Source organism: Taudactylus pleione, unplaced genomic scaffold, assembly GCF_031769625.1.
Source record: "Taudactylus pleione unplaced genomic scaffold, aTauple2 ptg000198l, whole genome shotgun sequence".
Classification (NCBI taxonomy): Eukaryota; Metazoa; Chordata; class Amphibia; order Anura; family Myobatrachidae; genus Taudactylus; species Taudactylus pleione.
Window position 1 is genome coordinate 3,308,859 of NW_028284600.1, and position 22,546 is coordinate 3,331,404.

General features: G+C 42.3%; 1 protein-coding gene across 2 annotated transcripts in view; it reads right to left on the bottom strand.

The window, feature by feature from the left end:
• Positions 1 to 1,066: 1,066 nt before the first annotated feature.
• TCERG1L (transcription elongation regulator 1 like) overlaps positions 1,067 to 22,546 on the bottom strand; it is a 325,549-nt gene continuing 304,069 nt past the window's right edge. For both annotated transcript variants that reach the window (XM_088476871.1, XM_088476870.1), the window contains exons 11-14: positions 12,338 to 12,461; positions 11,057 to 11,146; positions 3,849 to 3,967; positions 1,067 to 1,899 (exon numbers count right to left, since the gene is read on the bottom strand). In XM_088476871.1, coding sequence (XP_088332997.1) covers positions 1,743 to 1,899; positions 3,849 to 3,967; positions 11,057 to 11,146; positions 12,338 to 12,461 — 490 coding nt within the window. In that variant the 3' untranslated portion in view covers positions 1,067 to 1,742. The remainder of the gene's footprint in view (positions 1,900 to 3,848; positions 3,968 to 11,056; positions 11,147 to 12,337; positions 12,462 to 22,546) is intronic.

The following is a 22,546-nucleotide window of genomic DNA, read 5'->3' on the forward strand; positions in this document are numbered from 1 at the left end:
ATATGTACACACATACATATGGCACACATACCTTACACACAAATACATTAAACTTACCTTGAAGCAACTGCAGGGATCGGACCTGGCGGGCCCGCACCATGTCAGTAGGCTCCCCCCCTAGCGGCAAAATGATGTGATTCGTGAATCAATTGAGGGGGGCGTAGCCGAATGTCATAATTCTAATAGAATTGTGTCATATTGGCTCCGCCTCCTCCTTATTAACTCGCACATTGCGGCAAAATGCCACGAGGGGGGGCTTAACAACATGGTGTCTGCTCTCGAGGCTGTCAGGGGGGGGTTTCTGGGTACTCAGAAACCCCCCCTGCACGTGCTACTGGTACCTGACCCAGAGGGATACATTCTTGATGTCCCCAAACCATTAAATGATTTAATCTTCTTTCATTGTCTATATACAGTATTTCACATGTCTGTAGAAGGAAATTATTATATCTCTGCTTGGGTTTTCTAGTCATCTTGCAGCTCTTTCAGGGATTGTTGAAAAAAGATCACATTCAGTGTTTTTGAGGCAGTTGTTTAATATTTCAAATCAGTTCTCAGATCCGAGACTGCCAGACTGTAATCTTGGGGGCTATGGCCTTCCAGATCTGACTTTATGGCAGAACTTTAATGTATGAATTAATATTAGCTGCACTTGAGACAACCTAGATGGCATCTAGTTGGCTACATCTCCCAGACGACCCTCTTAACTCCAAGGATCCAGGATGCCAAGGATTGCTGGCGGTAAAATATCACTAGCAGGCTTGGACCAGCCCGGCTACAGTATACTAGGTACGGCAAAGTTTGACCATCGCAGGTAACAAAAAGGTAGGCCACTGTAAAACGACAGCTGCTGTGTTGCAGCCCCTTGCCCCAATTTTAATAATTTCCCGCTTGCTCCCTTTTAGGTATATTTAATCTGTCCAATAATGTGACTGCATAAAAAAAAGGATTTTATTATTGGAAATGAAACATTGATTTTTAACATGGCATTTAAACACAATAAACTCCATAAATTGAAAAAAGTTAAACTTTCTTAAAATATTTATTGATAAAAAAAAAGTTAAAATATTTGTGTATACAAAGTCGATGAGAAAAATCCCATGCATACTGTTGGCATACAATAAAAATAACAGAACATTTGATGGTTTTACAAAATAACTATTACAGTAACTTTAATGAGCAAGTTACTTACACCAAAGTGCGACTGTCGGAGTTTGTACACTTTTTGTGCTAACAACGTAATTGAAGATTTTAACACTTTCACAAATAGAATTAACCATCATATTTTACCACTCAGACAATGGCGTATGGACAGTGATAGAACATTGGTCTTTCCCGTAACATGTATTATAGTGTAAATGTGCTTTTTTGACTTTGACACATTAGAATACTGTAGGCTTTTATTGTCACTTTATTGAGATTTTGTACATTGTGCATTTCACAGGTCATTTGCATAATCAAAGCAACTAAATATAGTACTTACATTATAATGGTAAATAGAGACACATTAAACTGAACATTGTAAAAAAAAATAGCTTCAATATGAAACATATTACTTTGAGAGTTTCATTTTCTTCTGCGGAGATACCCTTTATATAGTAGGCAGGTCAAGTCATGGGAATGTAATATCCTTTCTGGATTTCTCTGTCTGACAAACTATAAAGGAAACATTTCCATTACTCTTCCAACAGCTACAACATACAAGAAATGTTTAATGCAGGCGTAGACAGTGTTGGTTCCTTTTATCTCATTTTCCGCAGCCGCATTCTGTTTTCTTTGTCCCTTTTTTTAAGAGAATTAATAAATTGGTTGAAGAAATGTTCCTGATCTTTCTTTTTCTGAACAACACGGAATCGCTGATCTCTCCCATACTTCTCTGCAAATTCCTTAAATGAGCTTCTAAAAAGAAAGACAAAAGAAAAAGATTCATCAACACATTTTCACTGGTGAAAATATAGCAAGTGTGGCATTTTGAGACCCCTTTCAGACTGGCGGCCCAACCCGGCTTACTGCCGGATCATTGATGTCACCGTCATCACGTGTCGAGCCAGTGATTGGAGATGAGATCATCTCCAAGTGACGGCTCTTCCTATGCTGTGAACGGGACGTGGGTCGCATCGACCTGGGTTACCTCTTCACACTGCATCGCAAGCCGGGTTGAACCCACAGAATACTGTGTTTCAGTCACTCGCATCAGTTCCTGGCCCAGGAAAGGTTACAATATATATTCCCTATCACCTGCACACAATTGTGCAATAGGGTTATTTTTTGGCAGGAGCCAATTAGCCCACCAGTTTGTTTTTGGGTTGTGGGAGAAAACCGGAGCACCCGGCGGGAACCCACACAAACACAGAGAGAACATACAAACTCCACACATATGTAAAATGACCGGTAATTGAACTCAAGACCTCATGCTGTGAGACAGTAATGCTAACCACTACACCATCTGTGATGCTACAGTAGAACCTTGATTTTCTCGGGTAAAAGGGGGAAGTGTGTGTCTGGATAATTTATATTATGGTTTTCCTAAAATATATACAGTACCTACTGTATTGTATTTAGCTGCTAATGTGGACATTGGTCACTTGATGAAGTCAAAACGGACAGTTGAACATAGTATGTAGGAGAGTACATAGGGGTACGCACCAGAAAAAGTTGTGTGGAGCCTAGTTCGAACTACCTACAGTTTTTACTTTACAGTATTTATTATATACTGGAGTACCAGGGAGCAATAAAATATATTTATTGTTAGCTGCCGTGCTAATTTGCATCACAATTAATGCGATCCTGGAAAATCGGGATTCTACTGTACTCTAAAAGAGAAATCCCACCTGTGTTCACTAATCTGATTATAATATAGGAGATGATGATAGTGTCTCAAATTGCTGAAGTAGTGTCTATCTTTCATATAATATTCCATGCCCCTATTGTTCTGAGCATCAGCCTTTTACTTTAATATCAAATGTCCCTATTATGCATACGACAATATTCAATTGTTTTCACCGTCCGGATCTCCCGTCTAAAGTGACACCAAAATGCCGGCTCCTCTGCAGTGACAGTAGCCGGGTGCTGCGGTGTGACATTCTCCTACAGCACCCGGCTCCTGTCGTAGAAGTAGAGCCGACAGTGCTGACAGTCCAGTCTCCAGGGATGGCCCAACATCTCCAGCTATTCTGGGCTGCCCCCGGAGTGAAACCATTGGGTTCCCCCGTGAGCGCAGAATAGCTGGGCTCCTTTATTTTAGACCACTCCCTCATTTCGGGTGCGGGCGTGCCTTCGGCATGCAGGGATAGTCAGGGTGTGCACCGGGTGACGCCTCTGCCATAATGTTGACATTGTTAATGTTGACAGTTAGCATGTCAGCAAGTGTTTTGAGCACATTTGGACACTAACCCTAACCTCAGTGGCAGCTTATCTGCAGCCTAATCCTATCCTAACAGCTGCCTAACCCTAATACTATTATGGTCTGTCTGTCGACATTGTGACTATCGACATTCAGACTGTTATTGACATTCTGGTATCGACATTCTGAATGTAACCATTTGACTACATACTATAAGTCCTCCTGTAGTTAATACTTTGCTGTGGACTCATTTATAGTCACCTTACCAGTGTTTACTGCCTGACTTTATTTGCTGTACTTTTGCAGCATAATTAATATCAGTTAGTAAATCTTCCTCTAATGTTTCACTGCAGGATGTGATGGATGTAATAATTTTCCCATTGCTGTAAAGCAGAGTTATATGCGATAGATAAAAATAACAACAGGCAGTTAATAAAGATATAAATTACAGTACAATAGGCTCATACAGTACAACAATGTGTTCTATGAATGTTGCTTACTGTACCTTGGGGACAACTTGGATTCTTCGAGAAGCTTTTTAAATTCTTCTTTGGCAAGCATTAATTTACTTCGCTTTTCTTTATATTCTTCCTTAATCCGAGTCTTTGCAAACTGCTCAAACACCTATTAATGTAAATGACACATATTGACTAAAAGGTACTGGTTCTGGTTTTACGTCATATTTCCTTACAAAACAACTACTGATAAGACTAATTTATGATGAACACCGCCATATCATCTGCTTGTTGTCAGTGTTTGTATCATACCCAGCACCAATACGTTAGGTTACCTCTATTTGCAGGCTTCATTAAGTTTAGAGAAAAAAATCCCTGTGTACAGTATACGGACATTTCCATTAATAATAAAATGTCACATATAATGTTAGCTATTAACTATGAATATTGGCTAGACGGGTTGGGTACGGGATGCCGGCTCTCAGGATCCTGACAGTCAGAATCCTGACACCGGCATCCCAACAGGGTTAGGATACTGACACCTGCCTGTAATTACTCTAGCCCTACTCCTAAACCTCCCCACAGCCTAAACATAACTGCCCCCCAGCAGCGTAACCCTCCCCCTAGTGCCTATACCTATACCTTTCCCCTAGTGCCTATCCCTAACCCTCCCCCTAGTGCCTATCTATAACTCTCCCCCTAGTGCCTACCCTAACCCTCCCCCTAGTGCCTATCTATTACTCTCCCCCTAGTGTCTATCCCTAACCCTCCGCCTAGTGCCTATCTATAACTCTCCCCCTAGTACCTATCCCTTAACCTCCCCTTAGTGCCTAACCCTAACCTTCCTCCTAGTGCCTATACCTAAATCTCTCCCTAACCCTCCCCCTAGTGCCTATCTCTAAACCTGCCCTAGTGCCTATCCCTAATCCTCCCCCTAGTGCCTATCCCTAATGCCCTCCCTAATGCCTACCCCAAACCTTCCACCTAGTGCTTGACCCTCCTCCTAGTGCATATCACTAACCCTCCCCCTAGTGCCTAGCCCTAACCCTCCCCCTAGTGCCTAGCCCTGACCCTCCTCCTAGTGCCTAGCCCTTAAACTCCCCCTAGAGCCTATCCCTAACTCTCCCCCTAGTGCCTATCTCTAACCCTCCCCCTAGTGCCTATCACTAACCCACCCCCTAGTGCCTCTCTCTAACCCTCCCCTTAGTGCCTATCCCTAACCCTACCCCTAGGGCCTATCTCTAACTCTCCCCCTAGTGCCTATCTCTAACCCTCCCCTTAGTGCCTATCCCTAACCCTCCCCTTAGTGCCTATCCCTAACCCTCTCCCTAGTGCCTATCCCTAACCCTCCCCCTATTGCCTGACCTCCTAGTGCCTATCCCTAACCCTCCTCCTAGTGCCTAGCCTTAAATCTCCCCCTAGAGCCTATCCCTAATGCTACCTCTAGTGCCTATCCCTAACCCTCCCCCTAGTGCCTATCTCTAACCCTCCCACTAGTGCCTAACCCTAACTCTCTCCCCATAGTGCCTATCCCTAACCCTCCCCCTAGTGCCTATCTCTAACCCTCCCCTTAGTGCCTATCTCTAACCCTCCCCCTAGTGCCTATCTCTAACCCTCCCCCTAGTGCCTATCCCTAACCCTCCCCCTAGTGCCTGACCTCCTAGTGCCTATCCCTAACCCTCCCCCTGGAGCCTAGCCTCGACCCTCCTCCTAGTGCCTAGCCCTAAATCTCCCCCTAGAGCCTATTCCTAATGCTCCCTCTAGTGCCTATCCCTAACCCTCCCCCTAGTGCCTATTTCTAAACCTCCCCCTAGTGCCTAACCCTAACTATCTCCCCGTAGTGCCTATCCCTAACCCTCCCACTAGTGCCTATCTCTAACCCTCCCATTAGTGCCTATCTCTAACCCTCCCCCTAGTGCCTATCTCTAACCCTCCCCCTAGTGCCTAACCCTAACTCTCTCCCCATAGTGCCTATCCCTAACCCTCCCCCTAGTGCCTATCTCTAACCCTCCCCTTAGTGCCTATCTCTAACCCTCCCCCTAGTGCCTATCTCTAACCCTCCCCCTAGTGCCTATCCCTAACCCTCCCCCTAGTGCCTGACCTCCTAGGGCCTATCCCTAACCCTCCCCCTGGAGCCTAGCCTTGACCCTCCTCCTAGTGCCTAGCCCTAAATCTCCCCCTAGAGCCTATTCCTAATGCTCCCTCTAGTGCCTATCCCTAACCCTCCCCCTAGTGCCTATTTCTAACCCTCCCCCTAGTGCCTAACCCTAACTATCTCCCCGTAGTGCCTATCCCTAACCCTCCTACTAGTGCCTATCTCTAACCCTCCCATTAGTGCCTATCTCTAACCCTCCCCCTAGTGCCTATCTCTAACCCTCCCCTTAGTGTCTATCCCTAACCATCCCCCTAGTGCCTATCCCAAACTCTCTCCCTAGTGCCTATCCCTAATTCTACCCCTAGTGCCTATCTCTAACCCTCCCCTAGTGCCTATCCCTAACTCTCTCCCTAGTGCCTATTCCTAACTCTCCCCCTAGTGCCTATCCCTAACTCTCTCCCTAGTGCCTAACCCTAACCCTCCCCCTAGTGCCTACCTCTAACCCTCCCCTAGTGCCTATCCCTAACTCTCTGTCATGGCTCGTGGTATTGGAAGGGGTGAACCTGAACTGGGTTGTGGTACAGAGACATCAGGACCAGGAGAGAGTTGGAATTTAGATGGTTTAATATAATTCTGTTGCATACAGTTAAATGAGAACTAATGAGAGATGGTAAATATAGGGCCTGATTCAGACCCACTCGCAAGCGGCTGTCCGCTCGCAAGTGGGTCGATGTTGTGCACTGCGCATGCGCACGATGACGGGAGCTACGTCGTGCGCATGCGCCAGATGCGACGAGCGAAGGACTTTCCTTCGCTCGTTGTGTCTGATCAAAGGGGGCGTGCTGTCGATGTTGATTGACAGCACGCCCCCTTTGGTGGGCGTGCCGGGGGCGTGCCTCCCTGACGGGGGCGTTCCCACGGGAACACCTCCCGTCAGAAGCCGGCCCACTGACATCACTAGTGATGTCAGTGGGAGTGATTTTGGTTCTGATAGAGCCAAAATCACTCCGGGGCTTGCGGTTGAAAACCTCAACCGCAGGCTCCGGCTCGCAGTTTCGATGGTCGCGATGGTCAAGACCATCGCGGCCAACAAACTGCACGCTTGTATAGGCTGTGGGTGGTGACCCACAGCTATACGAGCGTCCAGGAGGACGCTCCATTTTTATGGAGGGCGGCCCTCATTCAGAGCGTGACACTGTAGACACTGTAAAACAAAATGTAAAAAGTCTCTGAGGTTCAGGGGGTACTGTGGAGGAGAATTGCAGGGTTAAATACTGTAGAACTTGTAGATGAGTTGAATACTGAGTAGAATACTGTAACAGAGTACAGTATATCTCCTGGAAGGAGTATGCAGGATTGGGAAAGCATTTTGAATAGAACTCCGGGATGGAGTGTGCTGGATTGGGTTAGCACTTGAAATAGAACTCCGGGATGCAGTGTGCTGAATCGGGCAGGAGTACTCCCGGCTGGAGTACACAGGAACAGAGTCACAGGTGAACTGGAACTGGAAACAAGCATAGGTCTGGCTAGAGCAAGAGCACTATTGTACTGGCAATGAGACAGAGTCAGGGAAGGGCTTTTATACCCCTGGTCGGATGATGATTGGCTGGAGCAACTGGAGAGTGCTGCTGACTGGATGGATCTGGAAAACTTGACTTGATCCAAGATGGCCGCGCCCATGATCCAGAGGTCTGGCATGCAGAAGCATTGGAAGTGCCTGGAAGTGTGGCTGAGATACCTAGGCAACAGCGGGGATACAGGAAACAACCTTCAGGCCTAAGCCCCACATTGGATTCCACTGACAGCAGCAGCCAGCGACTCAGCAAGCCGCGAGGAGACAAACGCATGGGAAGATGCAGAGGTCTCAGATGGAGGTCTCTAGCACGGTTTGTAACTCTCTCTCCCTAGTGCCTATTCCCCCTAGTGGTTAACCCTAAGCCCAATACTTGCCATCAGGATGCCGGCGGTTGGGATGCTGGTGCCGGGGTTCTGACTGGTGTCATGATTCCGCACCCACATCTCCATAGGATTGCATGTTGCAATCGCAGTGCATGCCATAGCGTACCGTAGCGTATGCTGCTACAGGCAATCGCATGGTGTGATGCGTGCACATGTTTGTAGCGCGATCGGCAAAGATGTAGCTGGACACATCTGTAGATCATGGGATAAAATGCACCTGGCAAAAGTTGCATTTTGCATAGAATGCTGCATTGGACGCATCACAAACACTGCAGGGGTTGTATACAGTATACGCCTGTTTTACGCATGGAGAAAACAGTAGTATATGTGATAGGTTTACGCCAGGAGATGTGGATTGACAGTGTGGGATGCAATCGGGAAGCCGGCTGACATTATACCGACAGCCGGCTTCCCGACTGTCATATCCTGGCGAGGGTGAAATGCCCGGCATCTAGATGCGATGCAGGGCCAGGTGAGCGGGCAGCTGCAGGGGGGAGGGTTAGGTTTAGGGCTCCCGGTGGGGACTTAGGGCTAGGCACCCCCCTGAGAGGTTAGGGTTAGGCTAGGGGAAGGGAGGGTTAGGGTTAGGCACCCCCCCCGGGGGACTTAGGTCTAGGCAGCAGGGAAGGGGGGGTTAGGTTTAGGCACTAGGAGAGGGGATTAGGGTTAGGCACTTGGGGGGGAGGTTAGGGTTAGGCACCCCTAAGGGAGGGTTAGGGGGGCAGGTTAGGTTAGTTAATACTTACCTGGTGACGATCGGGATTTCCAGCCCTGTCGGGCTGCCGCTGCCGGATCTGTTCCAGTGTCGGGCTGCCGCTGCCGAGAATCGAACTGCCGGCCACACGGTTCCGACAGTGTTAATTGTTAGTAGTTAATGTTACTCAATTTGTATTTTATTGTGCAATAATAAATAGGAATATTCCTTTCTGCTGTGGGAAAATATAAATTGAAATAATCCTAATAGACTACGAATTTATATACCATTAAGGGATGGGATCAAGACACAGCAAATCAGAAGTGGCTGCCGATCATCATCAGTGCGAAGGTCGAGCATCGGCAAGATATACGCATCCTGACAATGTCTGTATCCTGGTCTGGTTACGTTACATTTACAAGGACAAGAACCTCGCTGTACTCGGCCTGCAATAACACAGCCCCTCCCTCTCCTATCCCGGGATGTAGAATTCCGGCGCTCAGAATCCCAACAGGAGTCAGAATCTCGGCGGCTGAGATCCCGACGTTAAGTATTAGGGTTAGGTTTAGGGCTGTGTTAGGTGACGGCACAGGGGGTGCCACTTTGGCACTTCCCCCTCTGCCGGGTCATGAACTAACCCGTCCCCTCTCCATCCAGGTGAGTAGTCTATGTCCTGTTGGGGGGTGTTGATGGGGTTGTCCATGACCCGGTGGAGGGAGAAGTGCCAAAGAGGTACCTCCTGTGCCGGCGTCTGCGCACGCCTATTATCATGATGCAACTGAATCTGGAAGTTTAAGACTTTTTTGTGGGCATGTCAGTATGAAAATCCGTATTATATGGGAAAAAAAGGGCACATACGTCAACTCCCATGCACCTAAGCAATGATTATGCACAAGGCACATACAGTACCACTGACTCAATGATCCATTACTTTGCTAATACATTGGATGCAATCATTTCAACCCCAAACTACATTCTACCTATTTACATAATATATATGGGTGTGGTACAAACAGAAAATCAACACCAGAATGTCGACATGGTCATACAGTAACCTCATCATGGTCATAGTAACAAGAGTCAGTGTGTCGACATGACGTTGTTCTACCGTTATAGCCCAAACCATAACTATAAATCTGTAATGTCGACACAGACTGTCAAAATTCACAATGTCGACATAATCACCATATCGACATTCTGTGTCGACATAATCTACATATCATTTAAACATAGAACAAGAAATTACTTTTTTGATTTCAGTAGTAGTCAGTTAAAACAAAATATTATTTCTGCTTGTTTGTTTTGGTTAAATTATAGCCATTATTTTCCTTTTTCTAAATAATACAGTGATGTCTCATATGCTCGCGTAACGAGCACTGAGTAATGTTCCACTCATTTGTTCAAACCATGCAAAACATCATTCATATGAAATCCAAAACACACTTCAAAAGGCTCAGTCATCCATCTCTTGTTCTCTCTATATAAATGTATAATGAGTGGAATTCGCACAAGAGTCATTAAAGCCATTACAAGTATTTTAACGCACATGTTAACATTTTTTTCCTTTAACAAAGAATCACCAATTAACAAATGTATTTGCGGCACAAATTAGTTTAGTGATGTACTTGTTAAAAGTGGGTCTGATAAAATTACTATCACATTTAATACATCAATTTTATGAATAGTTAGTTCAAATATTCTTTATTTACATTTAAAAAAATTAACATGACATATTTGATTTACTAAAATGGTTTCTTTTAACATTGTCAATGGAAGGGTGTGGGCCCACCTAGAAGATTGTGGGTGTGATGTATCAAACCTAAAGTGGAAAGAGATAAAGTGCCAACCAATCAGTTTCTGTCCTTTTATAGGCTGTTTTTGTAAAAGGACAGTTAGACGATGATTGATTGGTACTTTGGGGGGAGATGAGTAGAGAAAGAGAACGTGCCAACCAATTAGCTCCTAACTGCCATTTTATAGGCTGTGTTTGAAAAATGACAGGTAGAAGCTGATTTGTTGGTACTTTATCTCTCTCCAATGTTTGATACACATCCCCCTGTATCTCTCTCCACTTTATATCTCTCCAAGGCTTGATACATCTCCACCTGAGTCGCATATCCCAAGATGCTGTGAACATGCCACTCCGCAGAATATACTGTACGTACGGGGCTCAATATTCATAATGGCATGGGCAAGCCCCCAGACACTTTGCCACACCCCTCTACCAGGGCCCGCTGTTAATTTCTTAAGGCAGCTCTAATCATATGAGTGCATTATGTGCTACTGTTAATAGGCAGTTTACAATCCTTTAAAATAACAAAAGAAAAAAATATAATGAATTCACTAAATTGACTCAATGAGGATGATAAAATTAGAAAAATGTAAATTTTAGTGGTAATATTTAATTCACGGAAACAGTGTAAATAACACTATGAAAATCATGTTAGGAAGAAACTTTTGTGAATTCCTCTCAATTGCATTTTACATATAATAATAACACCGAAACTGACCTGTTTTCGCTCATCTGAGTTTAATAAGAGATACCGAGGATCAAAAACTATTTTATGCAGCTCCTTCTCCCATGTAGAAAACGCTGACACCTGCAGAACATTGAGAACACTTAGAGCCATGATAAATATTCTGTCCACGTAATAACTAAGAGAAGAATCGTTTTCCATCCTGCTATTGTCTGACGACACTTTAATGAACTTGAAAATCATTTATACATAGCTGAGAACCAGGGTGAAGTATCTACCATTCTTATAGATATATGTCATTATTTATATGTTAATATTTCTGAGCATACATTAGTCTACATGTGGAAGGCAATCTCAATACATTGTCTTAATAGCAAGAGTCTTTCTGATTATTTTTACTTCATATCTTTACTATAAGAACCTATGCTGATAAATACACATGGGTCCATGGCATAACAATGGGGTGTCACATTAGGACACCTTATTCACACCTTAGCAATTGATGGTTTTGTTCAGCAGTTTACCAAACCGTAAAATCACCATAAAAAAAAAAAATTGCAACTTTTTTCCGAAACACGTTTAAATCTATTAAACATCAATTTATATCAAAATCAGGTACGGTAATTTTCGGCAATTTTATTCTAAAGAGCAAAATCACTTTTTCCCATTTATTTAAGTAGCAACCCCATTGGAATACATTGCAAAAATAAATACTGTACATGTGAAAAGCTCAGCCAATCATGTGCAGTGCTTACATTGTATCAGCTTGTGATTGGCTGAGCAGGCACTTGTAATTCCCACAATATTATCTAATACTTAAAATAATTTAATACTCATTTTTCTTCTTTGTCAAGCTCTCTTTTACTATATGACTTAATTCTACAGTATGTTTGATATGTTATTCTAGATACTTGTCTAGAAATGTAATAATATTACTGTACGTAATTATCTATGTTCAATTAGCTTAATCAACATGAATATGTAGCATGTATTTGGTTATTTGATTTGCACCAGAAAATGCTATATTTTAAAATCATCTACTATCACCATATCATATATATATATATATATATATATATATATATATATATATATATAACTTTTATTGCAATGACTTTCTTATCAAAAACTAAAGTGATATTTAATTAAAATTTATGGTGGCTTTTTCCACTGAAGTTAATGGTTATCAGAGCAAAGTCACAGTGCTAAACTAACTTTGGACAAGGCTTCTTGGCAATACAAGATGACACCTCCTACAATGTTGCATCCAATTGTGAACATAACAAATAATGCAAACAAAATTGGCTTTCCTACCCCTCTTTCAAGAAGCATGTTTCTGAAGTAAGTCATCCGTTCTTCCAAAGGAGGTAATAATTTGAGGGATGGTGACTTTTCATTCTCCACTTCACCTTCCTCAACTGTATGAGAGTCTTCGGTTCTTTGACAAAAATGAAGACACGCTGTAGTAATTATTTTATGAAATGTAACATAGTGAAGCTCTTTGGAGAAAAGTGCTATATAAATAACATTATTATTATCATAAAAATATTATGCATACAACAGACACTATAAGAGCTTTTCCAATGGGTGATTTTATATAGCTTGTTCTAATTGTACTTAACCAAAGCAGTAACAATCTGTGCTATTGGTAGCTGAAGAGTAGGACTCTCTCCACTGTGCGCTTTACATCTTACCGAGGACGATTCATGGGGAGCCAAATATGCAGATGTGCTTACCAATGCTCCTCCCCACAGGAACATCCCTAAGGTAATTTAATTCACGTAAATAGATTTAAAGGTCCCAGTAAGAAGCTATGCATACTGTGCAGGTATAGTGGGGAGCTCAATTCATTTTGATATTGACATTTTATTTTCTGCTTTGTAGTAACAGGATTAGATGGACCAAACATTCTAAAGAGGACAAACTGAGGTGATATCGATGGGAACCAGTCAGATTCTAGTTATCATTTCACAAAATGTACAGTAAACCAGGCGCAAATATATAGGTGTGTCCTCATACACTATTGCTCCAGTCGCCCCAAACATCCCTTTCAGCATGCCAGGTTCTGTGCTCACACCAAGAATAGATTTTGCATCTTTTTGTCATGAATGTGCATCTTAGTCGCAATGAGATGCAACAAAACTGCTTCACAAGGCTGCACTGATTCATTTGATATGCAACACTTGTGTATCTGTGCGCAACGGTCTGCATCTTTATGCTGAGTTCCATATCTAGATTCTGACTTAGTTGCACAAGTGTTGCATATCAAATTAATCAGTGCAGCCTTGTGAAGCAGGTTTGTTGCATCACATTGTAAGTGAAGCTAAGATACATTTGTGTAAAAAAAGATTCTACACCGCTCGGCTTGGTTCACACGCACCAGGCGTCTCATGCTGCATGACATATTGGGGTTACGTGTATGGGGACACATCTATACTACTGTTCTCTCCTGGGGTAACTTAGGCATGTATACCACTGTTCTCTCCAGGAGTAAATCAGGTGCATATACTATTGTTCTCTACAGGAATAAATCAGGTGTATATACTATTGTTCTCTCCAGGAATAAATCAGGTGTATATACTATTGTTCTCTCCAGGAGTAAATCAGGTGCATATACTACTGTTCTCTCCAGGAGTAAATCAGGGGCATATACTATTGTTCACTCCAGGAGTAAATCAGGTGCATATACTACTGTTCTCTCCAGGAGTAAATCAGGTGCATATACTACTGTTCTCTCCAGGAGTAAATCAGGTGCATATACTATTGTTCTCTCCAGGAATAAATCAGGTGTATATACTATTGTTCATTCCAGGAATAAATCAGGTGTATATACTATTGTTCTCTCCAGGAGTAAATCAGGTGCATATACTACTGTTCGCTCCAGGAGTAAATCAGGGGCATATACTATTGTTCACTCCAGGAGTAAATCAGGTGCATATACCACTGTTCTCTCCAGGAGTAGATCAGGTGAATATACTATTGTTCACTCCAGGAGTAAATCAGGTGCATATACTACTGTTCTCTCCAGGAGTAAATCAGGTGAATATACTATTGTTCTCACCAGGAGTAAATCATGTGCATATACTACTGTTTTCTTCAGGAGTAAATCAGGTGCATAAACTATTGTTCACTCCAGGAGTAAACCAGGTGCATATACTACTGTTCTCTCCAGGAGTAAATCAGGGGCATATACTATTGTTCACTCCAGGAGTAAATCAGGTGCATATACTACTGTTCTCTCCAGGAGTAAATCAGGTGAATATACTATTGTTCACTCCAGGAGCAAATCAGGTGCATATACTACTGTTCTCTCCAGAAGTAAATCAGGTGTATATACTATTGTTCATTCCAGGAGTAAATCAGGTGCATTTACTTTTGTTCTCTCCAGGAGTAAATCAGGTGCATATACTACTGACTGTTCTTTGCAGTTTCAAATCAGGTGTATATACTACTGTTCACTCCTGGAGCAAATCATGTGCATTTACTATTGTTCTCTCCAGGAGTAAATCAGATACATATAGTACTGTTCTCTCCATGAGTAACCTTCCACCTATACTAATGTTCTCTCCGGGTGTTTATTCACTGTATGTATTACTGAATGTATTATGTTTAAAAGGGCAATACTTTTTACTAGCAAGACATGGTTAGTAAAAGCATTGCCATTTTACTTATCAGGCATTAAAACAATCAGAAACACCGGGTTTCACAACCTTACGCTTCATACATAATCCTTCAGGAGTAAAGCAGACAAATATACTACTGTTCTCTCCTGGGATAAAACAGGAGCCATATACTACTGTTCTCTCCAGGATTAACCCAGGTACATATACAACTGTGTTCCCCATGAGTAACCTTGCACGTATACTAATGTTCTCTCTAAAAGTAAAGCAAGCGCATATGATACTCTTGCAGAGCAGGATGTACAGTATCTTGCGTATATGGCCAACTATGCAAGCTATGCAACATGAGCCTCTTTCCAAGGCACAGTTTGCATTTGAGATAGATAGATAGATGTAATCTGTCTATCTATCTATCTATCTATCTATCTATCTATCTATCTATCTATCTATCTATCGCACTTATACAGCTGGTTCACCCTTCTGCAATAATTCACTGTAACCTAGCTATAACTGTACTAATGGTCAACAGGCACCCCCACGAGCATCTTCTGTGACCACAGGATTGCCTAGGACAACTGACATCTCCATTTCAATATGGCTAGTAAAGCCCTGGTCATTTTTTGAGTTATTATATTTATATGATGAATAATCCAGATCTCAGACCATACTTTCTAATGTTCCCACTCAGTGAGCTACGTAAACATTCCTCCTTCCCCTGGAGAGTAAATAAGCAAAAACTCCTTCTCTTGTTTGATGCTACTGTAGCAAACCATACACCAAGACATCACTGCAGGGAAATCAATAGCATTGGAAGCCTTACAATTTTATAGGTTTAATTTACAACGTACAATTTGTGATATCATTTGTAGTAACAATCCTTCTGTTCCACATGATCTCAACATCTTTTATTCAGTCAACTTAATACCGCAGTAGGTGTGATTCAAATGATTTAAATAGGCATCATCGTAACTGCAAGTAAAATTGTCTCTTTTCTAAAATTGTTTTTTCACAACAGGTGGTTTCAGTTATTGGAATATTCTTCAATAATCTGCCAAGCTTACAAAAAAAAACCCTCAGGAACTTAAAAACAAAACCAATAAACATCATTTTTTATCTCCACATCGACACAAATCATAAAATAGACATAGCTGGAATTGTAATTTTTACCATCAAATTGACATACTGTATATCGATTTTCGCATGTAACTATTGCAATGGGGACTATTATCATGTTCTGTTTTATGGATATTATTATCCACTGTTTCAATTATGTTTACAGATATTGAAGGCTGCAATTGTAACAAATTTGTACATCATCAAATAAATGCAATGTATCAAGAAGCCTGCAATTAAATTAACATACTGAATTGGTGCTCCAAGCCATACTACAGTATGAGCAAATACCACAGAACTGTAGCGACAAATAAAATACTTTACAGTCCTACAGTTCACATTTAGCCACCTCCAATCAGGGAAGAGGATGGAGCTGATTGGGCTTTTGGAGGGCAGAGCCTTGCGCCATGCCAAATGCAGTTGCTAAAAAAAAAAAAAAAAATCTGTGTTCCCTGCCATCAATGGCAAAAATAAAATGGACTCCACCCTCGATGGCAAAACCATCGACTATTGGTGGCAAACCATTGATGGTTATTTGGCCATCGATGGTTGATGGCCATCCCTAATCCAAACACACCACACACCAGAAACTACTGATCATCGCCTCAGCTCTATTCATGCACTGTGAGTTCAACAAAATGCCAAATTACAAATACAGTGCAAGGTGCTCATCTGTAGAATGGTAAAGAAGCAGAAAGAAGATTTGAAGATTGTGCATCTACAAAATAGGCTATTCTGTCTCAAACCTCAGGTCTCATGAAATTCACAACACTTTCACTCATCCCGAGATATGTACTGTTTCTGTCCTTGCACATAATATTAATTCACTGGTTTGGGTGGGGAAAGAGAGAGAAGCACAGATTGAAAAATAAACAGTGTAGAGCAATTGACTCACAAAGGACACATAATGCACAAGTTTAAATTGTATACTTACATGAACACAGCTGGAAATGACAGAAAGACAAATTTTCTGCTTATCCTTCACTGACTGCTGAAAGCCGCATGTTATATTATATGGAGAAGCAGCTGACTCTACAGTTATGAACAATGCCTATACAATAATATGCATAACCCTGACAATTTCTAGGAACCCCGGTTCAAGTCTGGGTACCAGTGACTACTAACTCATAAAGATGAGACAGGCAAATGTAATTGGGAACGTTTCAACCGGGCAATTATTGTATGATTCAAACAAAAAAAAAATTGTAACCAGTGCTGTGCAGATTGCCAAGACCTATAAATATTGTTTATTTTTATTAATATTTCATAAGTCACCCATTTGTTTTATTATTCCCTTTTGTTAACTTACAGTAACTTAAACCTGAACCTAGAAATAAACACTCTGACACATATATGGATGTAAAAGAGGTCACAACCAGAATTTATTAATCGAATTGAAATCTGAGAATAACTGGCAGGAAGAAAGCAGAGGTCTGAGGCCACAGCCCGATGGATACTAATAAACTAAATAATAGGGGCGGATCCCCTACCCTGCGCAGACCGACCTACAGTAAAGCAGTGCCATCCCCCCTTAATTGGCACAGCTTTGACCCCTCCCTTAGATGACCAGGTCCCCCCTTAGACGGTGACCAACTTGCCACTCTCAAAGGATAGGTGCTACCCAGGCACTCTTGGGCCTTAATAGGCCATCTAGGAGCACTGCTTCCCGCCAGGCTGCACCTCTACCTGTTGGAAGGAAAAACATGAAAATGTACAATCCAACGAAAATAAAAAATAATACAAACCAGTTTAGTCATTTGAATAAACTGGAAATAGGAATATGTTTCCTGTCACCAGGCTAATTATATGAGTCCTCCAGACCCTCCCCTTAATGCCAATAATAGGCTTACATTTATCAAGTGACCGATATCTGACTACACCCCCTCAACCCTTAAACCACCTTACAAAAATTCCATAACAAACAGGGGGCTTATCTATCCTCAAACTCATTCAAGTATTCAGATGCTTTTACCTCTATCAGGGGTATTCAATATGGGAGCGATAACATCGTTTTTGCGTTAATATCGCACTTTTGAAGTCATTATCGCAGGTTTGACTTTTACACCGTATTCAATTTCAAAGACTTATCGCAGTTTTGAAAAGTCTTTGATAAAAAACGGGGATAACTTTTCACCATTGAATAGGTGTTGAAAAAAAGTGCAGAATTGGGGTTTAGGGGTGCAGGCTTAAAAAAAATAGCCTGCACCCCTGGGAATAACATTTAAAAATGAACTGTGTCAAAAAAAGTATTAAAAAAAATAGGGACACCCCAAAAAATTTATTTAAAAATTGGGGTGAAAAAAAAAATGGGAAAAAATTGTTTAACAATAGGGAAATAGGTTCAGGGCTATTCTGCAAGTATGCGGCAGGTGTATTCTAGAATAGATTTATAGTGGCAGATGCACAAATGCAGAATTTTGAAAAACTTACTTTAGGGACTTAAAAATATGCTAGTACCCATTTTCATGTACCCCAAATTTGATGGGATCACTTAAAAAAACGAAAAAAATAACCTAAGTGCTCTTCTACATCACTTCTTCAATGTCGGAAAAAAAACACCTGCTGCGGCTATTTAAATCCCCTACTTTCAATTAAAGGCTAAAACGGGGGTACCCATAGTGTTCCCCCATGTTTTTACAACTTTAGGGGGGTCTTACAATTTTTTTAAGGAAAAATTCATAATTTTACGCAAATCCAACTACGGAGTTTCCTGTTTTCATTAATTTTATATTGAATATGGGGATAAGCGGGAGCGCGCACCATACTTTAACGCAGGTAAAAACTCCAATATGAAACGTTAACTTCGACAGCGAAGTTAACGTTTCATATTGAATATCCCTCTATATCTAGCAAAATTCTTAGGCTAGAGTTAATGCTGGAGCAGGAAAACTTTGCGTCCTGTGCCAGTCCTCCCCTGAACATGTGATGTTAGGATTTTATGCAGAGGAGTGGGGCCACTGTTTGGAGCATCCTAAGGACTCCCCGGGGGACTGTACAGCCTGCAGAAGCACAACAGACAGCATGGTGCCATTCCAAGCACCCTGGAAGCCAATTGCAGGTGTCGTGGGGGAGTCATGGTGCCACCCCAGGAGCCTGTGCTTTGGATGATAGCACCCCTTGTATACCCCATGTTTTGGCCTTGGCTATAGTCCTTGATTGCCTCTATATGTATTTTTTTCATGAATAATTAAAGAATTATTAAAATAGAATTGCTTTACTATTAAGAATGACTTTACCATTTATGCATATGTCAACTTAACTATTTTTTATTACTTTGTTATTTTCCATTGGTTACTAATATCTGTCTTCTAACTGTAAAATTATATTACAACTACAATCTATTTCTGTCTATTATTATTTATAGTGAAGGATATAGCTGTATTTTTATTTACCAAATAGATAGTCCAGGCAACTGTCTAGGGAATCACCTTTCAAGGGAATATATTAACTGCCTTATTTTAATTTCTGTTTATTATTATCATTATTATTATTGTTATTTTTATTCTAAATATTTTTTTCTCTCTGCGCTTTACATACCACCTATCTTTCCCAAGAAAAATAGTAGCGTAGAGGGTTATATTAGAACTTATATGCATGCATTTATGCAGTTTTACTAGCATTTGTTTGAATATTTACAAATTAAGGATGCATTCACGCATTTTGCCTAGGGCAGCAATAACACTGTATACTGTTCTGTTGAAGAATTACTGAAATTTTCAGATGTCAAGTTTTACACCCAAAACAAAGCAAATTGACTATGAAATATCAAGAAGACGAAAGAGAAGAACGAACCAGTACAGAGACCAGAAAAGTACTGTTTAAAAGTAAACTGACTCTTCTTATGGTGCGTACACACGGGACAATTAAAATCCTCGATATGAATGTTAATGATATTGATCATATTCTTATCTTTCATATCATGCATTTTTTTGCCCCTTCCAACCCACCAACGACCTGTTATGTGTGGGCAGTGAGTGGGATGTGTGTGCCACATAACTGCTCAGACCTCAGTTGCATAGACTGCATGTGTGTATTCCAATGAACACACAATTCTGTGAATTAGCAACTCCACCATTTAGTGAGTGACAGCAATCTCACTCTGTGAGAGTGCTGAATCTGCAGTTAACCACAGGGTGTGATGGCATACCATATCTGTATTGCGCAAGGAACATGTCCATTATGGCGTCTGCATGTGTGTATTCCAATGAGCACACAATTCTTTGAATCAGCAGCTCCACCATTTTGTGAGTGACAGCAATCTCATTCTGAGAATGCTGAATCTGCAGTTAATCACAGGGTGTGATGGCACACCATATCTGTACTGCACACGAAACACGTCCATTAAGGCATCAGCCTTAATGATCAGCATTTCATTGCTTTTTTAAGTTTGAGTGGCAGAAATGCAATAGGTTTTGTGAAATTTCAGATCATGTCTAAGGAGCCTTAATGGGACATGTGAAACCGTAAGGTTTTTGTCTACGGAATCTAATTGCTTTTTTAAAATGTATTAACTATCAGGGTTTGGAGGAGCAAACCAGGCCATCTGCAGGGGAGCTGGGCAACAAAATGGTACATTAGCACGGGTAGAGAAGGGCAGGCACACAGGAAGTGTTTTGGGAGTGCACAGGGAGAGACAGCTGTGGGGGCGGGCTGCAGGAGTGCAGGGAAGCAGCATCGGGGGAGTGGAGCAATGGGGCAGTGCACAGTGGCATCAGCGTTTGACAGAGGGACTCTTTGGCACTGGGCATGCATCTGAGAAATTAAAATCAATAAGACACAGATGCATGGATGTATCAGTGAGATTCATCTATGCTAAAAATGTAATATGTGTAAAAAAAAAAAAAGGACATCCTTCCCCCCCATCCAAAGCACAACCAGCCCCTGGCTTTTCACTGCCAGTCCTGGTTGTGAAAATACAGGGGACAAAAAGCATAGAGGTTCCCTGCATTTAGCACATCCAGCACCGGCCTTTTTAGAGCCAGTCCTGGTTGTCAAAATACAGGGACAAAAGATATGGGGTCCCCTGTATTTAGCACAACCAGCATTGGGCTCAGCGGAGCCGGTCCTGGTTTTGGAAATACAGGGGACAAAAAGCATATGGGGAACCTGTATTTTCCATTACCAGTACAGAGCTCTTTCTAGCGGGTGGATAATGCCACAGCCAGGGGAACCCTTCCACCGGGTCCCCCAGCCAAAACATTAACCCTGACCGCGAGTCAGCTCAGGCCAGAGATCCCTATAGAACTCTCCAGGGCACCCCAGGCCTGCGATGATAGCCCAGGGCTATCCCCAGCACCCCTGGGCAGTGGATGCCAGGTTGATTGTGTAAATTGGCCACCTCTCCCTAAACCACAATCAGCCCAGGGCTCTTCACTGCCGGTCCTGGTTGTGAAAATACAGGGAAAAAAATGACATAGGGGTCCTCTGTATTTAACACACCCATCCTCAGGCTAATTAGAACCAGTCCTGGTTGCCAAAATATGGGGGACAAATGATGTAGGGATCCCCTGTATTCAGCGCAACCAGCAATAGGCTCTGAGCTGGTCTTGGTTTTTGAAATACAGGGGAAAAAAATGTATAGGGTCCCCTTGTATTGTCCAGAACCAGCACTGGAATTTTTCTAGTGAGGGGCTAATGCCAAAGCCAGGGGAGCCCTTTCACTGGGTCCCCCAGCCGAAGAATCAACCATGACCACTAGTCAGCCCAGGCCAGAGATTGCTGGAGAGCTGTTGACCCCCCCAAAACAGAGGTCACCCCTCTCCAGGGCACCCCAGGCCTAGGCTAATAGCCCGGGGCTATCCCCGGCACCCCTGGGCGGTGGGTCCCAGGTTGATTGTGTAATGTGGTGCATTTGAAATAATATTGTCTTTTGCAGGTGAACTATAGGTCCCCGCAAGCCTCCCCCACATGCTGGAACTTGGAGAACCACAAGTACGAGCAAGCAGGGCAATTCATGCCCACTGGTACCTGTAGTACACCTATAAAAGAAATTTTAAAATGAACAGACTACACTGCAGCTTTGCAATTTCGTCCATGCAATTATGCTAATGCAGCAGGAGGCGTCATGCCCCCTGAATTCCTTACTTATCCGAGCTGCATCCAAGGACGCAGCATCGGATAATCTGCGATCACATCCGCCGGCTGAATGACCCGTGGGGTCACACAAGCTGGCCGCCATAGATACAACAAAAAGCCGACGGGGATACTGGCCTCTTCCCTCCCCCCCAACGGTGGCAACACACCCACCTCCTGCCCACAAATGGCAGCAGACTGTCAATCACTGACAGTCTGCTACTGTACTGAGTGTGAACATGCAGGACCCATATTGTACATGCCCAGTACGGGTCTGGCGCCTGTGCAGATTCATGACTAGCGTGCACTGCTGAATAAGGCCCAGTATTTCAAGTGATATTATGCAACATATTGCAGATTATCTGCTGTCTCCTGTATAACTTAAACATGTGTTTTGTTGTTTATTTTGGGAATTTGTTATAAATAAAAAAAGTTTTTTGGGGGAGGATTGCCACATTAGTGTTTATTAAAATTGTACTGCAGCAGATATCGGATATTTGTTGTATTCCCTTCTATTGCAAATGCGGTCCCATAGACCTCTATGGGGACTGTGAACATACTGAATTTAGCTTACCTCCCAACAACTAACGCTTTTTTTTGGAAACCATCATTGTTTTAGCAAAGTCCAGGTAGCAAAAATTTTATTTCTAAGTTAAAAAGTAAATAAAATAAAACACTAAAATAGTTTTATGCTGCCATCTGAACAGTTGCATCATAG